The following is a 23,160-nucleotide window of genomic DNA, read 5'->3' on the forward strand; positions in this document are numbered from 1 at the left end:
CAGGCCTTGACATGCTACATGCTTATGCCTAATCTCTACCCCTGCTTCAAACTTCTGGTGCTTGTTATCAGGTCGCAACGCAACCGAAAACAAGTCAAACTCCCGAATGGTTTAGTTCTGCAGCAGATTCGGTAGTTTGCGAGCAGGACACATTACCTCGGGTACCAAATGCAGATTGCTGGGTGAGCTAGAAACAAAGAGACTGAGCCGCCTTGGCAGCGACGATTAGGGAAGGAAGCTTGCTTTTCAGAGCTTGCATAATCAGCCGATCTCCAATTGCCAAGCATTGGGCCGTTTGTCTCCCGAAAGCCAAGTAAAGTACAAGCGATACCAGGCCTCAGAGTGGATGGCACATCGTTTGGCGCCAAGCTGGAACGGCGATCCCTAGCTGTTAATCCTTGCGTTCATCGCTGGGAGATGCTCCCTGGCGGTAGCTCGGAAATGCGTGGAGTCACACAGAGCCAAGGCAATGGTTGCCCTGTACTGTACATAGCGTGTTAGCGATCTGGCCGAAATTACCAGAAATTCAATACCGTTTTGCTAGCTACTGGTTGAAACGCCAGCGCTTCTCAAAAAAAACCGACGATCCCACATATGTAATGCAGAACATCCACCATATGCCAAGACATCCACGTCTCCATCGTTTCCACCAGTCATACATCCTATTTGGCGACGCCCAGCATCACCTCAAGACCGAGATTCCTCCATGGCACAGGCAACCACGTCTGCCAATGCGATATTCTTTGCATCACCTGGCAAATCCGCAAATCCGCCCGGTGAGACAGAGTATACGCCAGCTCGACCGTCCAGACGGCCTGGGGCCATCGGCTCATCTTCCTTGTGCTCTGGCCCGTTTTTGGGATAGACGGAGGGTCGGGCATGCTGAGACCGGGTGCGGTTGAGCTCCGACTGGAAAGCTCGGTCTTGGATGTCAAAGTCAGCATTTGTTGGCGACTCGGACACACAATTGTCGGCGGCATGTCGCCCTTCGGTCGTGAAATCGTCCACGTCACCAGTTCCTATCCCCAACAAGGGCATGGGACCCTGCTTCAAGTCTGCCGAGTCGGTTGATTGTTCGCGGAGATGATTGCTGGAAACAGCAATGGTGGTGTCCCTGGGGATGCCGTTTCGAATCTTCTGCATCTGAAGACCAGCTTTCCGCTTGTTCTCTCTCATCTCTTGGACGAGTCGAGCTATCTCTGAATGCATCTCCGTAGCCTCAGGTGTCGGCTCGAAAATTGGTGTATTGCCAACAGGGAAACCGGTATTATTTCCAACGGACAGCAGTAGTCCAACATCAATCTCTTGACTTCGTGTGGAGAGGAGACCCTTGAACTTGCGGATAGCTTTCATCTGGTGGTCATGTCAGGTCTTGCTTTCACGGAGATATACGGGAGGCGGAGTAACTCACGACACAAAGCAGGTGGCTTATGTTTCGCGTAAAGGCATGGTTGACCTCCAACGCATTGGGAGGCTCAATGGGCTCGGCACAATTCTCCTCGGCACTCAACAACGGGTCTTTGCCGCGTTTTGTGACCCAGGGGTGCTCCTGCGACACATCGGCTGTTAGAACGCGCAACGAGAATAAGAGAGGGATATGGGTGTTTGGAGCCCACCCTCAGCTCTGACATGACAATCCTCTTGCCCGGATCTTTTTCCAAAATTCTTTGCATCAGATCAACAAAGTCTGGGTCTTCGTCTTCTGGCAGCTTCGCCTCATCATTTGTGATTGCGTTGTAGATATCAACAATGCTAGCGTGATTAAAGGGCAACCTGCCATAACGGAGACAGTAGAGCGTTATGCCCATAGACCAGATATCGCAGGCGGTGCCGGAGACCTCCCCGTGCAGGGAGCATAGCTCTGGGGGGAGGAAAGCTGGGGAACCAGCTGTTTTGCTTGTGCGCATTTCCCCCATTTTTTCGAATATTTGGGAGACGCCGAAATCGCCGATTTTGAGCACATCGTCATCAGTTATGAGCAGGTTGTCCGGCTTGATGTCCCTGTGTACAATATTCTGGGCATGTACTGTATAGTGAACGGATGAAGTTAGCGTTCGGCTCGACTTCCCCCCCAGGGGCCACGGATCAACCACGGATCATAAAGACACTCACGATATTCAATGCCTAGCATCAAGTCACGAAACCAGCAGCGACAGGCTTCTGCATCATACGGCCTTGCGGGTTTACCAAGATCGACAGACATGATGACGCCCTTTTTGCACACCTCGAGAACCATGTATAGTGAGTCCTGGTCCGGATCATCCAAAACCTCGATCAGCTGTACGAGGTTTGGGTGGTTGAGCTTTTTCATGACCGCGATCTCTTCCCGGATAAGGTAAAGGGCATCCATAGCCTCGGCCTTTGTCTCGCCGTCGAATCTTGCGGCCGAGTTGAACGGCATGCCGGGCCTCCTGCCCACAGGCCCCCTGCGCAGGATGTTGCTCCGCGCACGTCTACGCAGGAGGGCCTTTGAAAACTCTTTGATTGCCTACCGCTGCATGTAAGCAAAGGCTAGCGGCTCTTTGGGAGAGCACCGGAGTTCGGTGGCCAGCCACGTACAAATTCCTGACCATACTGGTCGGTGGCAAGATGGACAGAGCCGTAAGAGCCTCTGCCCAACAAGGATATGATGGTGTACTGGTTGATTTTGTGGTGTGCCAAGCCGTCCTCTTCGTCATCGGCAAACTCGGAAACGGCGTTGAGCGTTTCCTGTTCTCGTCAGCCACACACACTGGCACAGACGCATGTGCACGACTAGAGGCAGGATACGACTGATCGAGACAGGCATGCAGGGGGCTGCTTACCTTGACCTCGCGGTGGTGTGAAGGCGTACGCCGGTGCTGGCGTATGGGACTATGGTAAACGGGCGCATTGGGAGGGGATCTGAGAAGCAGAGCAAGAACGGAGCGAGGCAGACGCCCCAGTCAGACACATCTCAGCAAGTAGGAAAGGCGCACGCAGGGGAAGAGGATCAAAGATGCGCGAGGTAGTTGCACTGCCACACGGCCCCGCAGAAAATGGGCTGCCGGCTGGCTCTCCCGCCTTCTGTACCAGCCCAGCAGGGGGCGTTCAGGGCCCGGGGTAGTAGTGATGTCGGGGGCGTTTGGGCGCTGTGGACGGACGGAAGACTTACAGGTGAGCGATGCTGCCGTCGCGAAGCCCAGCGGTGATGGTGGGAGAAGGAGAAAGGACCGGATGGGCTTCTGGTCTGGAGGCGGGGTCGCCGGCCGTCTGGGCCATCATTGTCGAGCCCGACAGGGACAGATGGCCGTCGCCGACGACGGACAGAGCAACAGCTGACGACTGCATTCTTCGGGGTCTGATGGGTATCGAGGCGATGGAAAGATGGAATGCGAGAGCGAGAGAGTGGCAGCGATGACAAAAGGGGAAACAGAAGAAAGCAGACGAGAGGCAGCTGGGCGACAAGATGCGGAAGGAGCAGCTGGGCAGCGGCCGTCCGCCGTGTTGGCCCTATTCGCTGTCCGCGGTCCTTGGGCAATCTGACAGCTGATGGTCCGGAAAACAGGCGTGATTAGAGCACTGATGATAGGGGTGAGCAGAACGAAGGCAGAATGCAGAGTGCGGCCACACCCATTCTTTTCGTAGTATTGTGAACCGTCGGCGCATAAGCCAACTCTATGCCCCACTTGTAAGGCAAAGCGCCTGGGGCACATCCGCTTGTCCTGTGCAGCCTGGACTCTTCTTGGGAGCTGTCCAGACGCCTAGAATGGCTGCCGAATTCGAGAGCCCGCATTGGGAAAGCCGCCGGTGGCCAAGCAGAAGACTACAAAGGCTTTCGGGCCATGCTACTTGTGACGCTTCTGCATTGACCGCAGTCATGAACAGTGCAGATCTTCCCCTATCGATCCCCCTGGCCAGTATGTGATTTATGCAGTTTTGCAGTCTGAGATCCAAACGCTGGAGAGATGGACGACGACAGCTTGTCTTACGAGACAGCCTCGATACAGCGCATATCGGATATATGCATACAACGGTCTCGCGCATACTGTGATTTCGGGAAGCTAATAACAGGATGAGGGAAACACCTGGCGAAGTCATTCTTACGCAACATCCTCGCCGGCCACACCACGACGCGGCAAAAGCAGCCGACTGACGCGGGCTGGCAGCTAGCCGGACAGGAAAGGCAAACACGACAGCGCAGACGGGACGCGTGCGAGACGCTGCGCTGCCGAGCTCGAGACAGCCGAAAAGGACGGTCTTCTCCGTCGTCCTCGTCCATCGGGCGGACAGCGGGCGGACATCATGGCGGTGTACTCGTTTTTCATCTTTGACCGCCACAGTGTGTAACTCTATGGGGACCGTTCCGGGACGTGGGCGATTGTTCAAGGCCAAAGCTGACCGCATGTCGTCGTGATCAGCGGAGTGCATCTACACGAAGCACTGGAAGGAAGGCGGAGCGTCGACGACGGTCGGCACGACGAGCAAGGACGATGCCAAGCTCATCTTCGGCACCATCTTCTCGCTGCGCAACATGGTGCGCAAGCTGGGCGGCGACGACGACGCGTTCATCAGCTTCCGCACGGCGCAGTACAAGCTGCACTACTACGAGACGCCGACGAATCTGCGGTTTGTCATGCTGACCGACACGTCGGTCATGAGCATGCGCAACGTGCTACATCAGATCTACATCAACCTGTGGGTGGAATACGGTCAGTTTCTGTCCGTGTGTTTTTGTCCTTTGTCATCTGCCCCTCGCTGACGACGAAAGTGGTCAAAAACCCGTTGGCTCCCGTCGAGCATCCCGGCGGCGAAGGTGTCAAGAACGAGCTGTTTGAGCTGGGCATCGACCAGTTCGTCCGGGGTTTGTTGTGACATGGACTATGGGGGAGAAACAAACACAGTACACTTTCTATAGAAATAGAACGTCTTGTACGAGATCGGGACGATGGATGTCTTATGCCTTCCGCTTCTTCCGTTGCTTCTCGCCTAAATGCCCATGTCTCGCTTCGCTTGCAGACCCTGTACAGAACGCCGTTTCTCTGTCCTGCCACTGGCTTCGTCCTCGCCCTCGCCCCGACTCATGGCTGGTCCACGGCCCGTTCCCAGGCGCTCTCCAGCCTGCTCAACGCCGGCGTCACCACGACGAGCGACGACTCTTCCACGAGCAGGTCCGGCACCGTCGCCGCAGCCGTTGTAGAGGCATCGTCCTCGGCGGCCACAGCAGCCGCAGCAGCCGCAGCAGCCGCGGCCAGCCCGTCGTCCCGGATCTCACTCTCCCAGTTGCTCGAGTAGACTACGGCGGCAAAGGCCTCGAGGTCGCGCACGGCCTCCATCTCCTGCAGGTACTCGTTCGGCATGCCGCTGCCGATGGTGTGAGCCTGGCGCGTCAGCACCGACAGCACCTTGGGCAGCTGGACGGTCTTGTTGTGGCGCAGGCGCACCAGCTCCATGCTGCCTTCGCCGCCGTCGGGCGGCAGGTCAAAGGCGGCCGGGGCGATCTTGCGCTCCGTCAGCGTGGCGAAGCCGGCATCGAGGATCTGCGTCAGCACGTGTGAGAATGTCGGCGAGTCCACCAGGTCGGCCGTCTCGTCGAGCAGTCGGCGCAAGGCCGCCGCCTCAGCAGCAGCCGCAGCCGCCGCAGCAACAGTGGTGCCGTCACCGCGGCTGTCGACCGTCCCGGAAGCGGTCCCGACATCGCCGACACCCGGCGGCCCAAAAGTGGCGGCTGTGGCGCTGTCGGCCAGGATGCCCGACTCGTGCAGCACGTAGTCCTCCAGGCCGGGTGGCGGCAGGACCAGCGGCAGCCAGCGCGACGACGTGGCGGCAAAGGAAGCAGACGACGGAGCAGATGTCGCAGCCGGATCAGCGGGCGGTGGCGGTGGCAGCGGCCCCTGCTCGACGGCCTGGCGAACCTGGCGTGTCAGATCGGCAAAGATCTCGAGCGAGACAAAGTCACGTGGGCTCAGATGACCAAAAGTAGCCCGGACGGCCGTCTCGACGCGGTACTGGATGTCGGCCCAGCTGCGGTTGAGCAGCCACCAGCTAAAGGCGAGGTACTTGCGGTTGACCTCAAAATAGCTGCCGCCGAGACTGCTCTGCGGGCTGTCGTCGTCGTTGTTCTCGAGGCTGATGGTGGCCTGGGCGCTGCCGGTCGCGAGCGAGACCACGCTCGACAGATAGCTGCGACGGCCGAGAAGGTTGAGCTGGATGCGCGTGATCATGACCAGCAGCCCGACGGTGTAGAGGAGCGTGTAGGCCCGCGTAATCGCTGTCCTCGTTAGCAGGTGTCGGGACGGAAGGCCAAGACGGGAGGCAGAGCCGGAAACGAACAGCTGATGGTCAGCTCATCCCAGAGCTGCCGCTTGGTCTTGCGCTTGGGCGCCGTCACGGCGCCGCTGCTGCTGCTGTCGTCGGCCATGGCTACCTGGCTCGCGTGCACGCCGCTCTCGCTCTGCACACTCGTGCCCATGCCCACGCTGCGGCCGTCGTCTTCGGTCTGGACCGTGTCCGCGATGCTGGGGCTGATCGAAGCCGCACTCTCGCTGTACACGCTTCGTGCCACCCCGACCGCCGCTGCTGACTTCGTGTGCTGGATCTGGTACGTGATGCCCTCCGTGTTCATCGCGTCGAGCACGTTGGTCGTCACCGTCGGCAGGAGTGCCAAAACGGTAAATGTGCAGTCCTCTTGGTTCTGCTCGAATCGACGGCGGAGACTACACCTGTCAGCAGACGTACGCATCACAAAACACACAACCACACACACACACACGCAGCCACAACATACTTCTCTTTGGCTATCCGGTCGCTGCTCATCCGCTCGCGCGCGTCGTTGATCTTGGCCAACAGATACTGCGTGGCCACATAGCCGGCTCCCACAACGCCCACGCCAACTGCCAGCGGCGTGCGGTTGTGGCGAAACCACCGCCGTGTCGCTGAAAGCATAATGAGTCCTGCTGTCTGGGGCTCGGACTTGGAATCGAACTCGGTCTCGCTGTGCTGCTGTGTTGCGTCGACCTCTGTCACGATCACTCAACCTTTTTCTCTCTATAGCTCCGGCGGACGCGTGCTACCATTTGCCACTAAAACTCCGCCTTGCTCGCAAAATAAATTGGTAAAATAAGCATCCCCCCCCCAGCCTCCCCCTATATTGCCTCGGCTCACGCGCTAATGCCTTTGTGATCGCAGCACTGGCTGCAAGCCTCTGGGCATGTGTAAGGCTCTCCCAGCGCTAGCCGGAAATAGTTGGCCTCTTTCTGCAGTTCAGCAGTCTTCCCGCCTGTAGTCTCCCCCCCGAATTGGCTATTTGCCCCTCCTGGATTTCGCCTTCATCGCTATTCCCCCCCCCCGTCATCTGGGGAAGCGGAAGGTCCAAGTGCCGCCAGTCCTGTTTGTTCGGATTTAACCCCTCATTACCTGCAGCGCCGTCTGCCTCTCCCTTCGCTTCTTCTTCCTGCTTCTCGCCTGCGACCCCCCCTCGGATCCCGTCCTTTTTGGCGTCCAGAGCCATTGAACGTCCCAATTGTTCTTCTTCCATCCATCCGTCTCGACATTTTCACCCGGCCTGTCCGTCCTGCCAGCCATGGACCAGCAGCTGCCCACGTTCGAGTTTATACTAGAGGCTTTTGTCGATCCGTCCTCTGTTCGCGACGTTGTTCGCGGTAAGATTCTAAGAAGAAATTTGCTCTGATTCTCCGATCCTTGCCGTCTTTTCTAACCGCCTGACAACAGGCATTCTGCACACCATCTTCTTCCACCGCTTCTTTCCGTCCGTCTTGCCGCGCACGCGCGACGTTCTCGACCTCACCCTGCCCTACATTGAAAATGCCGAACTCGAGACGCTCATCGATCAGCGCACCGCCATGCTGGTCCGCCAGCTGGAGGCCGAGCGAGGCGCTGGACAGGGTGCCGCTTGGGGAGCCGGTGGTGGCGGTCTAGGATACGGCGGGTCTGGCGGCGGCGGCAGCAATCATCGCGGCGGCCGTGGCCAGATATCCGTACAGTTCTTCGAGAAGCGCCGCCGGAAGGCTTGGTATGTCATGCGCGGCGGCGAGGAGGAGGTCTGCTGGGAGAGCTGGACCGTCAAGGTCACCGTGGCCGAGCCGCGAACAGAAAGCGGTCAGTGCTTGCTATATCGCTCCTCTCTTCCCTCTCCCTCCATTCTGCCACTGACTCGAAATCTAGAGCGAGCAAAAGTTCGCCAGGCCATGGAGTCCACCCTGCTAGCAGCCGTCATGAAGATCGTCACGTCTGTTAACGCCCATAAGGACCACATACCACCCATCACCACCGCCGATTCGAACCCTTTTCCCTACCAGATCAACGTCAACCAGAAGGAGGCCGGATGGGCCACACGCATGGGCATCTACTAGAGTGGAACAATAGACTAGCGTCTCATGCTTCGGGTTTGCTGTATTATCGTCACATATATACACGGAGATACCTCGGGGGATCTGTCGGTCATGGCGTTCACTTTCCGGCGTTGCAATTGGGGCTTCACGGGCACCCCTGATTTCTTCTTTTTACTTTGCTTTTCGGCTGGTTTACAGATTCATTGCCTGAAGGCTCTAAAAGCGGGAAAAGTTGGCGCTGGGAGGGACCTGCCTTAATAGATAGAGAGCGTGGGCAATAAACGCTTTACAATTCGTCTACGAGCCTTCATGGCTTGCTTGCAAATGATGGGGTACGCACGTGTATTTCGTTATTGTAGCCTGTTCCCAAGATGCTTCTCCATACCCTGTATGTTTTCCAACAAACTCCGGAATTTCCCCGAGTGTGGCCCGTTGAATTGCTTCTTCATACCCGTCCTTCATTGTGAATACAACTCGTTCCACCAGGACTTGGACATAATAACAAAAAGCCCCCCCTCCAAAAGCTGAAAAAGACATGAACAACAAATCTGTTGTTTCAACCAATACAGGCTCCTGGCCCAAGCTGGAACCTTCCAGTGGACCCCAAAACAGAGAAATGAACCCTCGTTACTTCAAGTAGACATAGCACCCAAAAACCTACTCATTGCAACCAGCCAAAGACAAGAACAAGACCATGCGCGTCAAACAAATGGTAGATAGAAACCGCCAAGAACGCAAGAGCAAAATGTGTGACCGCAAAAGGAAAAGAAAAAAAGGAAAAAAAACACACAACAAAAGGCCATTAAGGGGACAGTTAAACGAGTAGGGGCATGAAAGCAGGCAACAAATGTTTGGTACAAAACCCTGACTACCTGACCACGACGTGCTTTGTTCCTAGGATGTTGCTTTCTTCGGAGACTTCATTAATCATGGCAAAAAAACGAAAAAGCGCATAAAAGTGAACAGCCAAAATAACAGCCAAGATCGTTGACTGCCACCAAGTTCGACGACTGTTTCAAAAAGACGTCGTGTAGCTGCGGCCAAGCGAAGGCTTTTGTGTCCCCTTGAGTGACCGGGACTGGTGAAGAAACTGTTGGTGGCGCTGATGCTGTGGTTGATGTTGCGAATACGGCATCAGAGGCTGCGTTGGGGGCGCGTTGAACAGGTGCGAATGTGACCCAATCTTCTCGAATCCCTGAAGAATGTCCAAGCCGCCAAAATCATCCACGTCCTGAATGAACTCAGGCGTGCAAAACTCATCCAAAGCAAAGCACGAGTTCTCGTCGCCCAAACCTGAGTCAAGAGGAGCCCCTGCCGTGGACCTAGAGGGCATCTTGGAGGGCGATTGGAGACTGAAAAACTTGCTTGGTGACGAGGGCAAGTTGTCAAAGAATTTGCTCGGCGTGTCCAGGTTTGGCCCAGGGGACTGTGTAGGCACCTTGAGGAATGGAGCCGACGTGATGCTCCGCCGCGGTGCAGAATTCGTCACTTCCGACAGAATGCTGGCTGATTGGGATCGATCCATGCGCAATCTCCTGCCTGATGGCGGCTTGACTGGAGATCCATTGCTCATGGACGGAAACAGATTTGGAAGAGAGTCGTCCTGGAATATCTCAAACGCACTTCCCAAACCGCCCGACTCTAATGAGAAGCCAGCTTCGTCCGTGAAATTGTACAGTGACTCGTCATATGCCGTGGGGCTGCCCCAACCAGGACCGTCGTCTGCGGCCGAGGCCATCCGTCTCAGCGGAGACGCGAGCATGTGACGAACCTTATCGCGGTGCATGCGCAAGTTTGTGCTCGGCGATACTGACGGTGGAGGCTTGAGGGGTGCCTTGAGCTTGACCGCAGGGGTCAGTGGTGGTGGCAGCATATGACCGCAGCTATCGTTGTGACCGTTGTGACGGAGGGGCGACGAAGAGGCTGGATGGTATCCGTTGCGAGACCGGTTCTTAGTCGGGCTCTCGTAGGAGGATGCACGTAGTCGGGCAATCTCTTCCTCAGCGCGGCCCCGCTTGATTCTCGAACGGTCGACGTCAGATGGAAGATGACGGGTGTTCTGGTTGCACCTGAGCGCAGACGATTCCAGGGACGAGATGTAGCCGCTGTCATCCACCGAAGCTGATTTCCGCTTCCGAGCTCTGTTTGCGGAAGAGCCCAGGGGAGCTCGGGGTACAGGTGGGGGAGTACCGCTACTTGCTTCATGATGTCTCGAAATCGGGGGAGAAGAATGCAGGGCGGCGGCAGGGATTGGTGAGTAGAGAGAAGAGTCAAGAACTGCAGGATCGGTGTGCTCTGGCATTGCAGACGTGGACTTCTCGCTGGCCGAAGTCGACTGCTGCTCCTCAGGCGCGCCCGAGTCAGACGCAATAATGGTGGCATCAGACGAGAGCTCCGGCTGCTTGGCAACGTGCGTGGCAGCCGACGAAGACGCAGCTTGGGGTTCCATCAAGCCTTGCGGCATCGGCGGCAAGTGTGGCGGCAGTACCGGCTCGTGGAAGCTTGAAGGCATCGGCGGCAGAGACGGCTCCAGCACTGCCGACATGACCTGAAGGTTGTCGCTCGAGCCGGAAGGCTTGCGGGCACCCTTATCCTTCATGAACAAGTGTTCCATGCCCGGTTCAATGGCCCAGTAGTTGCCCTTGCCCGGGTCATCCTTTGGCCGTTCCTGCTTGACAAAGGCCTTGTTCAAGCTGAGGTTGTGGCGAATGCTGTTTTGCCAGCCGGCATCTTGGGGGCTGTAGAAGGAAAATGTGTCTGAAATCCATTTATATATTTGAGAGAGGGTCAGCTTGCGGGCTGGGGACCGCAGAATTGCCATGCCAATGAGCATGGCGTAGCTGTGACCTGGTTTAAGGCCGTCGTCCATGATGGGAGGGAACGAGTCATGTGGTGGGAGCGGACCGTCGTCGACGCGAGGTTTCTTCATAGGTCGGCTATCCTTGATTGTAGCAGCTTCGAGCAGGCGTTTGCCGGGTGCCTTTTGGTAGTAGCTCTCGATGGACAGGTTAATACCTGTTGGTGTCGGGAAGGTCACGGGGTGGCTGTTCTCCTTGCCCGTGTATGCGACAGCAGAGCCGTCGACTGGAAGCTTCTGGGCCACGGTCTTGAACCGGGACATGAGAGGCTGCTTCTTCTGCATCGAGTCGGTCGGTCTGCTCGTGTCCAATGGAGGATGGAAGGAGACCATGTTTAATTTGCTTGTGCCCTGCGCCGGCTGAAGAGGGGTCAGAGGTGAGGAGGTTGTGAAGGGTGCGGCCGTTTTCAAGGGCGAGTGTCTTGTTGCTGGCTGAAGTGGCGGGTTGATGACGACGTTGCCACTGTTGGAATTGTTGCGGGCGGCGCTGCTGCTCTGTGGAGTTTGAGCAAGACGACGTTGAGGTGGCTTTCCTGCCGAGGGCATAGGAGCATGGCTGATCATTGGAGCGGGTTGGTCGAAATACGCGTCTGGGTAGATTTGAACGGATTCTGACATGCTAGCACGCGGAGGCAGAGCCATCGCGGCCGTTCGGCGGAATTGTGCGTGGTACGACGCGCAGAAACGCGGGCGTATGATAATTCCCTGGGATCCTGATGCGATCAGGTCAGTAACGACCCAAGCGAAGACGAGACGGCTACAGCTGCGGTGAAGACGAGCAGAAAGGTAGGGGTCCCTTTGAAACCCAGCATAAAGGCGGTGTGCGCGGACTTTGGGTATCTATGACGAGGAGACGGTCTCACCTGTTTTTGACGGGAATCCGGACGCGTGTCGGCGGACAGGAAGAAATTGCCGACTCGACGCAGCGAATAGGCCAGGCCGGAGTTTAATGAGGTAGGGCGCGGTGACAGACGTGGCGGATGTGGTCGGTTCGAGGTAGCGGCTGATAAGGCGCGATTTTCGATTTTCGATTTTCGATTTTCGATTTAAGATCGAGGCGGTGTCGTGTTCCGGCTGTGTGAGCCCAAAGGGAAGAAGGAATCGGGTGAGAGATGGCGATGTCGAGCCGACGAGGACAATATTAAGAGTAAGACGGATTGTCGGCGGGAAGGTCTGAAGACGAAGGCGAGAAGAGGAAGGGAGGATGAGAAAAAGAGGGGGGGGCTCGAAGAGAAGGAGCAGTTTGGGGGAGAGAGAAAAGGGAAGGGGTGTGATAGAATGGCGGTTCGCAGACGCGGAATGGATGGGTGTGGAGAGGTAAAAAGGGCAGGAGTACTCTGTATGTAGGCAAACGGCAGGGCGAAAGATAGGATCCCCTTGGGGTACTTTTCGGATTGGCGCAGCCAGGCAGCCCGCCACATGTACTCCGCGCACTCCTTTAAGCCAGACGAGGCCAAGTGGGTTTTTACATGTACACTTCTCTTCCTTGGTAACCGCGATCGAGCCGGGGGGGTGTGAAAAGAGAGCAGTGGGTCTGATGGTGGATTGGGCAGCAGGCTGACACGTCGACAAGGGATGGAGGAGAGTTCTTCGGTCTCGGTCCTCTGTTGAGTGTTCTTTTGATCTTCTATTGGCAGGGGTATGGTTAACAGGGCACGGGGCCGGGGAGGTACGATGCTGCCATCGTAAGATTTTTTGACGGCGTACATACGACGTACTAATATGGTAGCGAGGGTGCGAGAGAGTGGTGAAGTGCACAGACGAGATAGAGAAGTGGAAGGTGAGCGAAAGATCAGAACGTGAATAGTATGTAGTAAAAGAGGTGGGTCCGTTTCGTCCAAGGCTACAGCGCTATCCACACCATCCATGTACGGAGTCGAGGACTGCAAAGAGATGCGCACGTATCTTACGGAGTAGCTTATAGCCCTGTGATCAGCACGCAGCAATATAGGTGGCCTTCGATCGGTCTGCACAAGCCGAAAGTGCTGCTGCGATGGGTGAGGCCCTGATTCGCCGATCTGGGTCCCGTCCTTTCGCGTTTTCCTTTCCCTTTATCGACGTAAGATACTCCGTACGATACTCGTACTCCTGTCTCTTGTCTTCTTCTCCTCGCACTGCTAGCATGCGTCGACGACCCGAAGACGAGACGAGACACGGTGAGACCGTCGATGCGTACGAGACCCGATCAATTTTGACTTGTTCCTGACTTGTCCCCGTGAAGGCAGAAGCTAGGGCGTTTTCTCCCCCCTTGCTGCTTGCTTCTTGCTGGATTCGCTATTCCGAGCGTTTCCCACTTTTTTCCCTAGCTCCCTCTCTTCTACGATGGGGATCGGATACCCCGACAGGTCTGGATGGCCTTTTGGCGAATATCCGTAGAGAGGAAGACAGACACGGAGGCTATAGTGGCTTAGGCCGTTTTGCGACCTCAAATGCAGGGAGAGAGAAGCCAAATTAGGACAAGGTTTGAGGTTGATGAGGGCGGGGCAGCTGATTGGTAGACGCAAAGTACTATGTGCGATATGGAGATACTTGTTCTTGTCGAGATTGGGGGGGGGAGTATGCTGTAAATCGAAATGTGTGTGGATATCCAGTTTTGGACGAGAAGATATGTACTACGACGTGTTTGCTGAGCAGCGCTGCCGGATGGCGAGAACGCACACGCAGAAATGGAATGCGGGATAGCCTGCCTCGCCTGACGTTGTGTGTCATCGACGTCGTGTGATGTGCAGCAGTGCTATGTACGACTACTCCGTACGATTGCACGAGGGGCGAAGAGGGTGGCATTGGAGTGGGAGGGCGGTGAGGGCCAAGACGACCGGATGGGCGAATGACGGGGGGGCGAGGAGGCCGAGATTCAGCGGAGAGGAACGGGCGCCGAGGGATTGGCTGGTCATGAGGGAATGCATGACCGCAGGCCACTGAACGCGCGCGACCCGCGTCGGACGCGCCAGGTTTGTTTTGATTAAACCATCGTATAGACCAATCAGACCCCTGCACGACCCGCATTCTGAGACACAAACCCGATCGTGCTAACTTGCAAGTCCCCTAGCGCCTGCCTGTAGGGAGCGAGACTCGCCAGTAATACGAGCTGGTCCGGAATACAAACAAGGCCAACGGCAAGCTGAAAAAAAGAGGGCAGAATGCGAAAAAAAAAAATTAGCGCATCCGCCCGTTTTCCATTTCGTCATGCGCTCGCTGCCAGGATCAGGGCAATCAGCTACTTACATGCCCGTGTAAGTCTTTTCCCGCGAGATATGTGATTTGCGCTGCGCGATGCCCGTCGTGCCCAATCCGCGCATTGATGCTCGCGAACTGAGAATGTTGTACCGAGGCCGTCCGTCATCTGTCATATGACGAAACTGCCTTGGCCTGGCCGCATAATACCTGTTCTGGAAGGCGCTAGGGACACGATATGAGCTGCGTCATTCCTGCTGATACTACATAGTATGTAGAGTACGCCGGGCTGCGGCCTCTTGTCGCATTCGCATGCCGTCGCGTCGAGCGTGAGAATCACTTGATCCTCTGCGTCTTGTCTGGCCTTCTCAGCGGCCCGGCACTGCCGGCTGGCGGCCGACAAGAATGCGTACCTCTCGTGTATGACGGTGCTTTGGCATGCTATAATTTCGGGTGAGGTGAAATAGCCCTTCCAAGATTTGGGAAAAAAGAAAACGGCAGAGCAGACCCCAGGATCTTTTGGAGCCGCATGTTCCGGAAGATGCTGCATTCGTGTCTCTCATCCGGTCCGTTCTGACGACGTTCACGCGCTCCGTACCTTTTTGCGCCAAAGGGAGCGGCCGGTCGCCCCAGAAGTCGCGTCTCTCATTAAAACGTGCATAAGTGCCCTGACATAAATAGGTCTGGCTAAGAGGCGTAGCGCATGCAACCCGTACGGAGTACGGAGCATGTATCTTACATACGGAGTAGCTTGAATCTCGACTCCGCTCTGCCGGTCCCTCTTTTTTTTCTGCCTTCGTTTCGTTCCCGCCCTCGTTCAGACCGGGTCCCCCCCAAAGAGCTCTCTTCTCGCCCCGTCAGAGACATCACACTACTGTGCGTCTTGTGCAGACGCGCTCGTGATACGGCAATGGCAGCCGCGGCCTTTGCTTAGCTCTCCCTGCAGACCGGCCGTTTCAAAACTGCAGTGATGACCACAAAAGAGACGGTCGGGTGGGACCAACATATACGTCGTGTATTACGGCGTAGTATGTATCCCACTTACACTCGGACATGCCAGCCAAGGTGGACATGGCCTGAGAGCGGGCAAAGCTTTCAGCCCTGCTGCGGAAGGTGGCTGTGCAAGAAAGTGCCGAGTACTCGTAGCCGGCCATTCATCCGTATTCCCGACCATCGCGACTTGCTTCATGACACATGACAGAAGCAAACGTAAAAACAGTAAACCATTTTCTCCATTGGTCAACGAAACTAGACAACACCTGTCTTTTGGATTACACTGCTCAGTGGCGGCTGCTTGTTGAGCCAATACCGGGATCAGCTCTCTGAACAACCAAGCAAGCTAATAAACAAGAAAAGAAAATATCAACATAATATCAAAACTAAAATGAAAAGAAAACTGCTGGGATGAGTGAATGCGGAGCCGCGTAGACAGGCTATTCGGATGAAACCCGGCTTTTTTGTCTTCTTCAGCCCGTCCTCTATGATTCGGTCTGCTAGCAATCTCGCCTCGCATCCACAATCCCACGTCTGCCCCGTTCTGCCCTGCTTCCACTTAGGCATTCCCGTTCCACTCACAGCTGCTAATCCAGCACCCGGCCCGCCGTAGCAGCCACGCTCTTGTCGTTGGTCACCGTCTTCCTCAGCTTCATTCCCTGTCTGACCTCGCCCAAGACGGCAGACGAGATACTGCTGTTGATTGATGCTGAAGGAGCAGGACCGCCTGCAGGCGGTGGTGGCGGCGGCGGTGGCGGCGGTGGCGGTGGTGGTGGTGCGCCTCCGGGGGCATCCATCATACCCGGAGGTGGAGGAGGCGGGGGAGGCGGTGCACCGAACGGAGCCTCTGGAGCACCAAAGCCAGGAAGGGTTGGTGCCGGGCCAGGTGGAGGTGGAGGAGGGGCTGTCATCGGGGCCGACTCGGCCGACTCAACGGAAGGCATCGGTGGTGGCGGAGGTGCTGCTGGAACGGCTGTCGGTGCGACAAAGGGCGGTACCGGAGATGGAGTGGTCTCTCTCTTGTCACCAGCCGCAGACAACGGCCGTGGAGGCGCCATGCTGCCAAAGAGCCGAGATGCCAGCTCGGCCGCGCTTCTGCCACCCGGCCGGTCGTCGTCCGAGTCCTCTTCTTCCTCTTCGTTGGCATCGGAGCCCCAGCCGTCGTCGTCTGTGTCGGCACGCTTGCGCGTAATCCGGGCAGCCGGAATCGCAGCCGGAGTCGCTGCAGCAACCGGATTGATTGTCATGCGGTGGAACGGGTTCGTCGAAGTGGCAGCGCTGGCCGCCGGAGAAGCAGTGCTGGTGACTGCCGGCGTGACCTCTACCGATGCCGGTGCCGTCGTGTTGTCGCTGCTCGACTGCGACAACATCTTGAAGAACGGGTTGCGGCTCTCCGGCTTCACGTCCTCGGAATCTGCGCTGAGTGGCGACGTGGCTGCAGCGGCCGCAACTGTCACTGCCGGCGGCTCCTGGTTGCTGATCTGGCTGCCGCCCAACGTCGGTGTTGATGCCTGCGGTGTCGCCTGCTGCGGGCCCTCGTCGTCTGACGAGTTGTCCGAGTTGTCCGAGTTGTCCGAGTTGTCGTCCATGGCCTCCAGTTGGCGCTGTAGCTCCTCCTCGCGCTTCCGTGCTGCCTCGATCTCGGCTCGCCGTGCTGCTAGCTTGGCCTCCTTCTCCTTCGCCTCCGCATGGGCCGCCTTCTTCTTTCGCTTCTCCTCTTCCTTCTTCAGCTTGCTCAGCCGCACCTTTTCTTCTAGCGCCTTGAGTCGAGACTCTGCTGACGTAAGCTCGTCGTCTTCTGCAGGTCTGTTGCATTCCCAATTGTTAGCACGTGACTCCAACACATCGTCGGAAACTCGGACAGAACGTACGCTATTTCCCGTGGTTGAGGCGCTTTGGCCGGGCTCTCTGGCATCGCGCGAGCTGGCGGTGGCGGAGGCGACTTCTTGCTCTCGACTGCGGGCGCCGGTGCTGCTGGCGGTGGCACGCCCTGCTCCTCTGCCAGCCGTGCCTTACGCTCGGCATCACGGCGGGCTGTTTCTTCCTCGGCCAGACGTGCTTTCTCTGCCCGCTCTGCTTTCTCCCGTTCTGCCCTCTGCGCAGAGTTCTCGCCTCGCCGGTTAATGCCGATGGCCGCCAGCCGCTCCTGCATCCGTTGGGCCGCCTGCTCCTTAATGTAAGCCGCTCTCTCTTCCGGCGTCTTGTACGCTGCGTAAGAACCGCCACCGGAATTGCCACCTGCTGCTGGGGCCGCAGCACGCGAAGCCGAAGCTGGACTGTCGTGGCGAGAGCTTGGAGCAGAGTCCGACGCACCCGGCTCGACCGAGGCCGTGCGGCCATCTTGACGTCGCTCCTGTGCACGCACCCGGTTGGCCCGGCTGGACCGCTGCAGATCAAAGATGAAGTCGCGCACCTCGTCCTCCACTCCCAGAGCGTCTTCCCATCGACGCTTTTCGTGCTCGTACGACGAGCTGTCCCCCGTCTCCTTGATGCTGCTCTCGATGCCCTTGGCAAAGTCGCGCACGCTGTCCTCAACGTCCTGCACCATCCGCTCGTTGGCCTCCTTCTCGTTGCGCACTTTGATGCTCTCCTCGTCCAGGCGTCTTGCCGAATCCCCGGCGTCTTCCGTCTCGATCTTCTCGCCTCGGAGTGCCGCAGTCCGCTGCCGCATCATCGCCTTCGCCCGCGCCTTGACCCGGTCTGACTCCGTCACCGAACCGCCAGGACCCGTGCCAACAACAGGCTCTGAGCTTCCAGGATGTGCCTTGGCGTCCTTGAGCCGGAACAGCTCCAGTCTCGCTTCGGAAATCTCCTTCTCCGTCTTTCGCACCTGCGATGCCAGGCTCGGAACCCGGTCTGTCAGGCCCTGCAGCTGGCGCTGAAGAGTCCGCCTCTCCGCGTCCGAGTCACCGCTGTTGCTGACCAGAGACGCGTTGGGGTGGCTGTCAATGTCTTCCTGCAGCCTTCGAATGCGCCGGTACAGCTCATCGGCCTCGTGACGGTCTTTTCGGTCGAGAATATCGTCTTCCTCCGCGTTCTTCTCGTCGCTGAAATCCAGCGCGTCCAGCAGCACCTGCTTCTCCCGCACTCTCTTGCGCAGCTGCTCCAGCGTGATCTCGTCATTGGATGTCGTCGACGCAGGCGAGCCAGGACGGGGTGACGTGGCACCTCCGACTCTGCGCCGAGCACTCGACCGGTAGCCCACATCCTCGTCGTTGTTCTTGAACACGGTACCGTCCTTCCGGTTGGCCGCAAAGGCACCCCCGGAGGCGCGGAACGAATGGCTTTTAAGATAGCTGACGCCTGTCTTCTGCGGAAGCAGCGCGGCGCCAGAGTTCTTCCGATAGTCCGACTCTTGGTTGACCAGAGTCTTCAGCGTATCGAGCGACTCAGAAAAGTTTCTGGTCGATGGCGGCACCAGCTCAGGAGGCAGTCGCGATGGCACAGGGTACCCGTTGAGCTTACGATAGATCAGGTGCATGGCCACCGCGAACTCGTCCAGGTTTAGTCGGCCCTTGTTCCCGCTGTCGGCCAGTGTCCAGATTCGTTCCAGGTCCGGCTTATCCAGACCGCTCTGGCCAAAGATTTCAATGCCCTGCCCGCCAGCAATGTAGCCCTTGCCCATGCCATCCCAAGCACGGAAGATGTTGTCGTACTTGGTTTTCTCGCCCTTCGTGATCGCCCAAGGGATCTGCGCGTTCCCTTGCAACCCGGCCGTGGTATAGTTGTTCGGGGCACTGCCGCCCATCTGCGGCATCATCCGGGCCTGGAGAGCGTCGATGTTTGGCAGGCCTGATGTCGGCGTGTTGACCAAGCCCCACTGGCCCGGCATTCCCGTCGGCTGCGCATTCAGAGGAGCAAGCATGCCACCAGCGCCGCCGTACCCTGTTGGCATGGGCGGCATAGGAGGCAGAGGACCGGCATAACCAGTTGGCTGAGGATTTTGTTGCAGCCCTGGGTATCCAGTCTGTTGTGGCTGCAGGCCGGTGGGCTGGCCTAGAAAAGCAGACTGCTGCTGCTGCTGCTGGCCAGGGTAACCAGTCATGGAGGCCTGCAGAAGCTGAGAGCTCGACGGCTGCGGCTGCGGATGTTGTATTGCCGGAATATTGTTGGCAGCGCCGCCGGCACTGTCTTCTGTTATGCTAAAGTTGATAATGTCGACCATGCTCGATACCTCATTCTTAATGGTGACCGGAAGGGCGGCCGGCAAAGTCTTGCCCGTCAGCTTCAAGTTACAGAGGTACATAGCCAGCGCAAATTCCGGGAAGTGAAGCTGTCCCGAGCGCGTCGTATCTGCTAATGTCCTGTACACAGTCAATCAGTCGTCAGTCATTGCAGCCCTATTGCATGCCAGTGTCCTCCCGTCTTCATCGGCTTGTATACGCACCAGACTTGTGAGAGCGAGTCTCCGTCCAGGCGCGACCGCAGCAAAAGGTCTCGGGCCTTTTCGCCGCTCATTGTGGTCTGTCCCGTGCCCACGGCCGATCTGAAGAGCGTCTCGAACTTGGCCTGATCTTGTGCCGTGATAAAGGAGAGGCGAATGTTGGGGATCTTCGGAGTTGGCCGGTTCGCGGTCGCCGGCCGGGAAGCAGCCCCCCCACCGGTATGGAACGAGGCCGCCATCTCCTGGAAGCCTGTCGGCTGCGGCTTCATCGGCGCGGCAGGGGCGGCAAATCCGGTCTGGGCTGGGAGCTGCTGGGGTGCAGGAGCGTAGCTGATCGATGGCTGCTGCGGGAGAGTCGGCTGCAGGCTGGACTGCTGCTGCTGGTACTGCTGCGGAATGACAGGCACGGGCGGCGCGGCAGGCTGGAATCCTGGCTGCGACATCTGACCGGGAAAGCCGGTATACTGTGCCTGAAGCTGGCCTGGCATTTGGGGAGGAACGCCCGTCGCTTGGGGCTGCAGACCTGGATAGCCGGTGTATTGCGATTGGAGGGGAGCCTGGCCGTAGCCGGTCGGCTGGGGCACAAACGGACCCGGCTGCTGTTGCTGTTGCTGCTGCTGCGGTTGCTGCTGATTGAAAGGAGCGCCATACTGCGGCTGTCCCGGCTGAAGGCCATTGCCTCCGCCGAGAAAGGAGTTGGAGCCCTGGTACATGGCGCACGACGGGCCTTGCGAGATGGATTTTCGACGGGCGCGTGTGATGTGCGAAGGGAGAAAGAGAGCGAGCTTGGTGGGGAAGAACGTGGAAAGGAAATCGAGGAGACAACAGAAAAGGAAGCGAGATTAAAATAAAAAGGAGACAAAGCTGAGACACCCGGGGAACCAGGAAGCTTCTCCAAGCTCGTCAGCTCAAACCAAAAATGAATGAGCGAAGACAGAAAGACAGACGCAGACAGCAATGAGTGGGATGATCGCAAACAGTTCGGAGAAGCAGGGATGTTCAGATGTGATGCAGAGTTGGAAAACGGATAAGGGATGTGGAAGGATGACGAAGCTGTGAGACCTTCCCAACTTTGTGGCGCGATAGGCTGGGCGGCTGCTGCCTTTCGGGGGTGCTGCCACAGGCAGAATACGGAACAGAAGGGCTTTAGTGTGGCTGGGGTACCCACCAGGCCTATTCGACTACTCCATAACACGTACGCCATAAGCACTGCTCGTAACACTAGCTTGGAAAAAAAAAAACCGCTGAAGAGGCGGTTTAATATATTGCGTCTACAAGCGTTGCTGGATTGATAAAAATGCAGTGAACTTTTTTCGGACAGCAAAGGCCCCGTTCGGGAAAACGCCAGCTTGCTCGCGAGAGCGGTGAGCCTACATGGCCTACGCTGCAACATGCGCTTTTCCAACATTACCACATAGCCTTCCGCCCATGCAACGTTGACCAGCTCCACCAGTACCGCGGCGCTCCGCCGCTCCGCTTCGTACGATCCATGCCAGACTGGCAGCGAAACATCTTACTCGCTAGAGACAGACGGGAAGTTGGTGGCCTCGTTCTTTGCCCAAGCGGCAAAGTTGACCTTGGCCGAGCGCAGGGCTCCGCCGAGGCCGAACTGCGTCTTGACACCGTTAATGCGATGGGTCGAGTTAATGTTCTTCACCATCACAATCTGGAAGCAGGTAGCCGTGCCCTGGCGCGAGGCGATGGTCGAGTAAGCCAAGAAAAACTCCCAGATCTGGATCGTGGTTAGCAACGGGGAAAGGCGCAGAAGGAGGAGGAAAGAGGACGTACCCGGAACCACCGCTTGCCGTACTTGGCCTCGACCTTGTCGCGGTTGCCCATCCAATTGCGGTACCACCGCCAGAGGGTGGCAGAGTAGTGGACGCCGATGGTGTCAATGTCCTTGATCTCGAAGCCGGCACCCTCCAGGCGGTCGACGGCCCAGCCGAGCGGGGTGGAGGCGTCGGCGCCGGGGAAGATGTACTTGTTCATGAAGAGGCCCCAGATGAAATCCTCAAACTGCCAGGGCTTGCGCAGGCCGGCGTACTGCAGGTAGAACACGCCGTCGTCGTCCAGCATGTCGTAGACCTGGCGCAGGAAGCTGGAGAAGTGGCGGACGCCGACGTGCTCGGCCATCTCGAGACAGGTGATCTTGTTGTACTTGCCCTCGGGGACGGGGATCTCGCGGTAGTCCAGACACAGGATCTTGCTCTGCTCCTCGGGGACGCCGACCTCGCGGAGTGCACTGTTGCCCCAGGCCGTCTGGTTGCGGCCGAGGGTGATGCCGGTGGCCTTGGCGCCATAGTTGACGCTGGCGAAGCGGGCCAGAGTGCCCCAGCCGCAGCCAATGTCGAGCAGACGCTCGCCCTTCTGGAGGCCGATCTTCTCACAGACGATGGCCAGCTTGTTGTCCTGCAGCTGCTCGAGGGACTCCTCGACGTTGGGGTCGGAGATGACGCCCGACGTGTAGATCATGCGCGGGCCCAAGAACCAGCCGTAAAAGTCATCACCGCGGTCGTAGTGGCCACGAACCTGCTCCTCGTCTGGGTGTGTCAGTGACGAGGCGGCAGGGTAGGAACGGATGGCTGTGCGGAAGCTTACCCTGAGACTTGGAGTGGACAATAACCTCGGGAATCATGGTGAGCAGAAAGTACTTGAGCACGTTGATGGTGAGCTTAAAGGTGGCCCAGTCGTGGCGGTACTCCATGACCTCGAGGCAGTCGCCGTTGAAGTCGACGTCGCCGTCAAAGTACATCTCGTGGAAGGTCTCCATGGCAATCTTGGACTTGCCATGGTACTTGGCCTTGTCGGCAGCCTTCTTGAAGGTGAGGTAGTGCTCGATGGGCCGGCCGGGCAGGCGGGCCTTCTCGTTGACGCGCGGACTCAGCGAGGAGATGGTCATCCAGTAGCCGACCAGCAACGGCAAGGTGGTGAAGAGGGCCAGGAAGATGCTGGTCTTCATGCCGCCACCGAGCTTCCAGGCCATATAGGTGGGAATGCCGATGAAGAGGGAGAGGGCCAGCGGGTACGAGAAGCTCTCGTTGCCGGCGCCATCGGCGGGCAGGGGGGCATTTTTGATGGCCGGATACTAGAAGCTGGTCAGCAGGCAGATGTGTGTCTGCAGTGGATTGAAGCTTCGTACCGAAGTGGTGGGCACACCGCAGTCCTCGACCTTCTCAAAGGCTGGCGACGGTGCCTTTGGAGTCTCGATGAACTCGAATTCCGACTCGCTGCCGTGCTTGGACATGCTGGGCGAAGAATCCACCAGTTGCTGCTTGAACAATGCAGTCAATGGGGAGAGAGGAAGGGGGGATAGGAGGAAGGAAGGGGGGAAAAAGATATCCTGACCGCTCAAGCAGAGGAAGGAGGGGGACGAGCAGCAAGCAGCTCTGATAGGGCTTGTTCCCCTAATGAGACGGGAAAACTCGAGTTGGCATAGGTGGCTG

The 23,160-nt window shown here is 57.7% G+C and overlaps 7 protein-coding genes across 7 annotated transcripts; 2 read left to right on the forward strand and 5 right to left on the reverse strand.

Moving 5' to 3' along the window:
- Positions 1-687: 687 nt before the first annotated feature.
- On the reverse strand, positions 688-3,309 carry CMQ_3085 (calcium calmodulin-dependent protein kinase; the record flags this gene model as incomplete). The annotated part of the gene is made up of 7 exons (XM_014317163.1): positions 688-1,353; positions 1,412-1,549; positions 1,617-2,026; positions 2,113-2,488; positions 2,560-2,709; positions 2,805-2,883; positions 3,134-3,309. The coding sequence occupies 7 exons, from the start codon at positions 3,307-3,309 to the stop codon at positions 688-690; spliced, it is 1,995 nt and encodes a 664-aa protein (XP_014172638.1).
- A 529-nt stretch (positions 3,310-3,838) lies between these two features.
- Positions 3,839-4,833, forward strand: CMQ_2544 (trapp complex subunit; the record flags this gene model as incomplete). The annotated part of the gene is made up of 4 exons (XM_014316622.1): positions 3,839-3,878; positions 4,163-4,300; positions 4,380-4,670; positions 4,730-4,833. The coding sequence occupies 4 exons, from the start codon at positions 3,839-3,841 to the stop codon at positions 4,831-4,833; spliced, it is 573 nt and encodes a 190-aa protein (XP_014172097.1).
- Positions 4,834-5,039: 206 nt separating this feature from the next.
- On the reverse strand, positions 5,040-6,903 carry CMQ_2987 (peroxisomal membrane protein; the record flags this gene model as incomplete). Its single annotated transcript, XM_014317065.1, has 3 exons — positions 5,040-6,229; positions 6,292-6,674; positions 6,746-6,903. The coding sequence occupies 3 exons, from the start codon at positions 6,901-6,903 to the stop codon at positions 5,040-5,042; spliced, it is 1,731 nt and encodes a 576-aa protein (XP_014172540.1).
- A 637-nt stretch (positions 6,904-7,540) lies between these two features.
- Positions 7,541-8,330, forward strand: CMQ_2640 (duf1649 domain containing protein; the record flags this gene model as incomplete). Its single annotated transcript, XM_014316718.1, has 3 exons — positions 7,541-7,619; positions 7,690-8,076; positions 8,143-8,330. 3 exons carry the CDS (start codon positions 7,541-7,543, stop codon positions 8,328-8,330), a joined length of 654 nt encoding a protein of 217 aa, XP_014172193.1.
- A 994-nt stretch (positions 8,331-9,324) lies between these two features.
- On the reverse strand, positions 9,325-11,730 carry CMQ_2924 (forkhead transcription factor; the record flags this gene model as incomplete). Its single annotated transcript, XM_014317002.1, has 1 exon — positions 9,325-11,730. The coding sequence occupies one exon, from the start codon at positions 11,728-11,730 to the stop codon at positions 9,325-9,327; it is 2,406 nt and encodes an 801-aa protein (XP_014172477.1).
- A 4,190-nt stretch (positions 11,731-15,920) lies between these two features.
- On the reverse strand, positions 15,921-20,430 carry CMQ_3031 (actin cortical patch assembly protein; the record flags this gene model as incomplete). Its single annotated transcript, XM_014317109.1, has 3 exons — positions 15,921-17,139; positions 17,205-19,637; positions 19,721-20,430. 3 exons carry the CDS (start codon positions 20,428-20,430, stop codon positions 15,921-15,923), a joined length of 4,362 nt encoding a protein of 1,453 aa, XP_014172584.1.
- Positions 20,431-21,230: 800 nt separating this feature from the next.
- Positions 21,231-22,961, reverse strand: CMQ_2895 (cyclopropane-fatty-acyl-phospholipid synthase; the record flags this gene model as incomplete). Its single annotated transcript, XM_014316973.1, has 4 exons — positions 21,231-21,449; positions 21,506-22,257; positions 22,316-22,802; positions 22,857-22,961. The coding sequence occupies 4 exons, from the start codon at positions 22,959-22,961 to the stop codon at positions 21,231-21,233; spliced, it is 1,563 nt and encodes a 520-aa protein (XP_014172448.1).
- Positions 22,962-23,160: the final 199 nt, after the last annotated feature.

This window comes from Grosmannia clavigera (assembly GCF_000143105.1).
Source record: "Grosmannia clavigera kw1407 unplaced genomic scaffold GCSC_144, whole genome shotgun sequence".
NCBI lineage: Eukaryota > Fungi > Ascomycota > Sordariomycetes > Ophiostomatales > Ophiostomataceae > Leptographium > Leptographium clavigerum.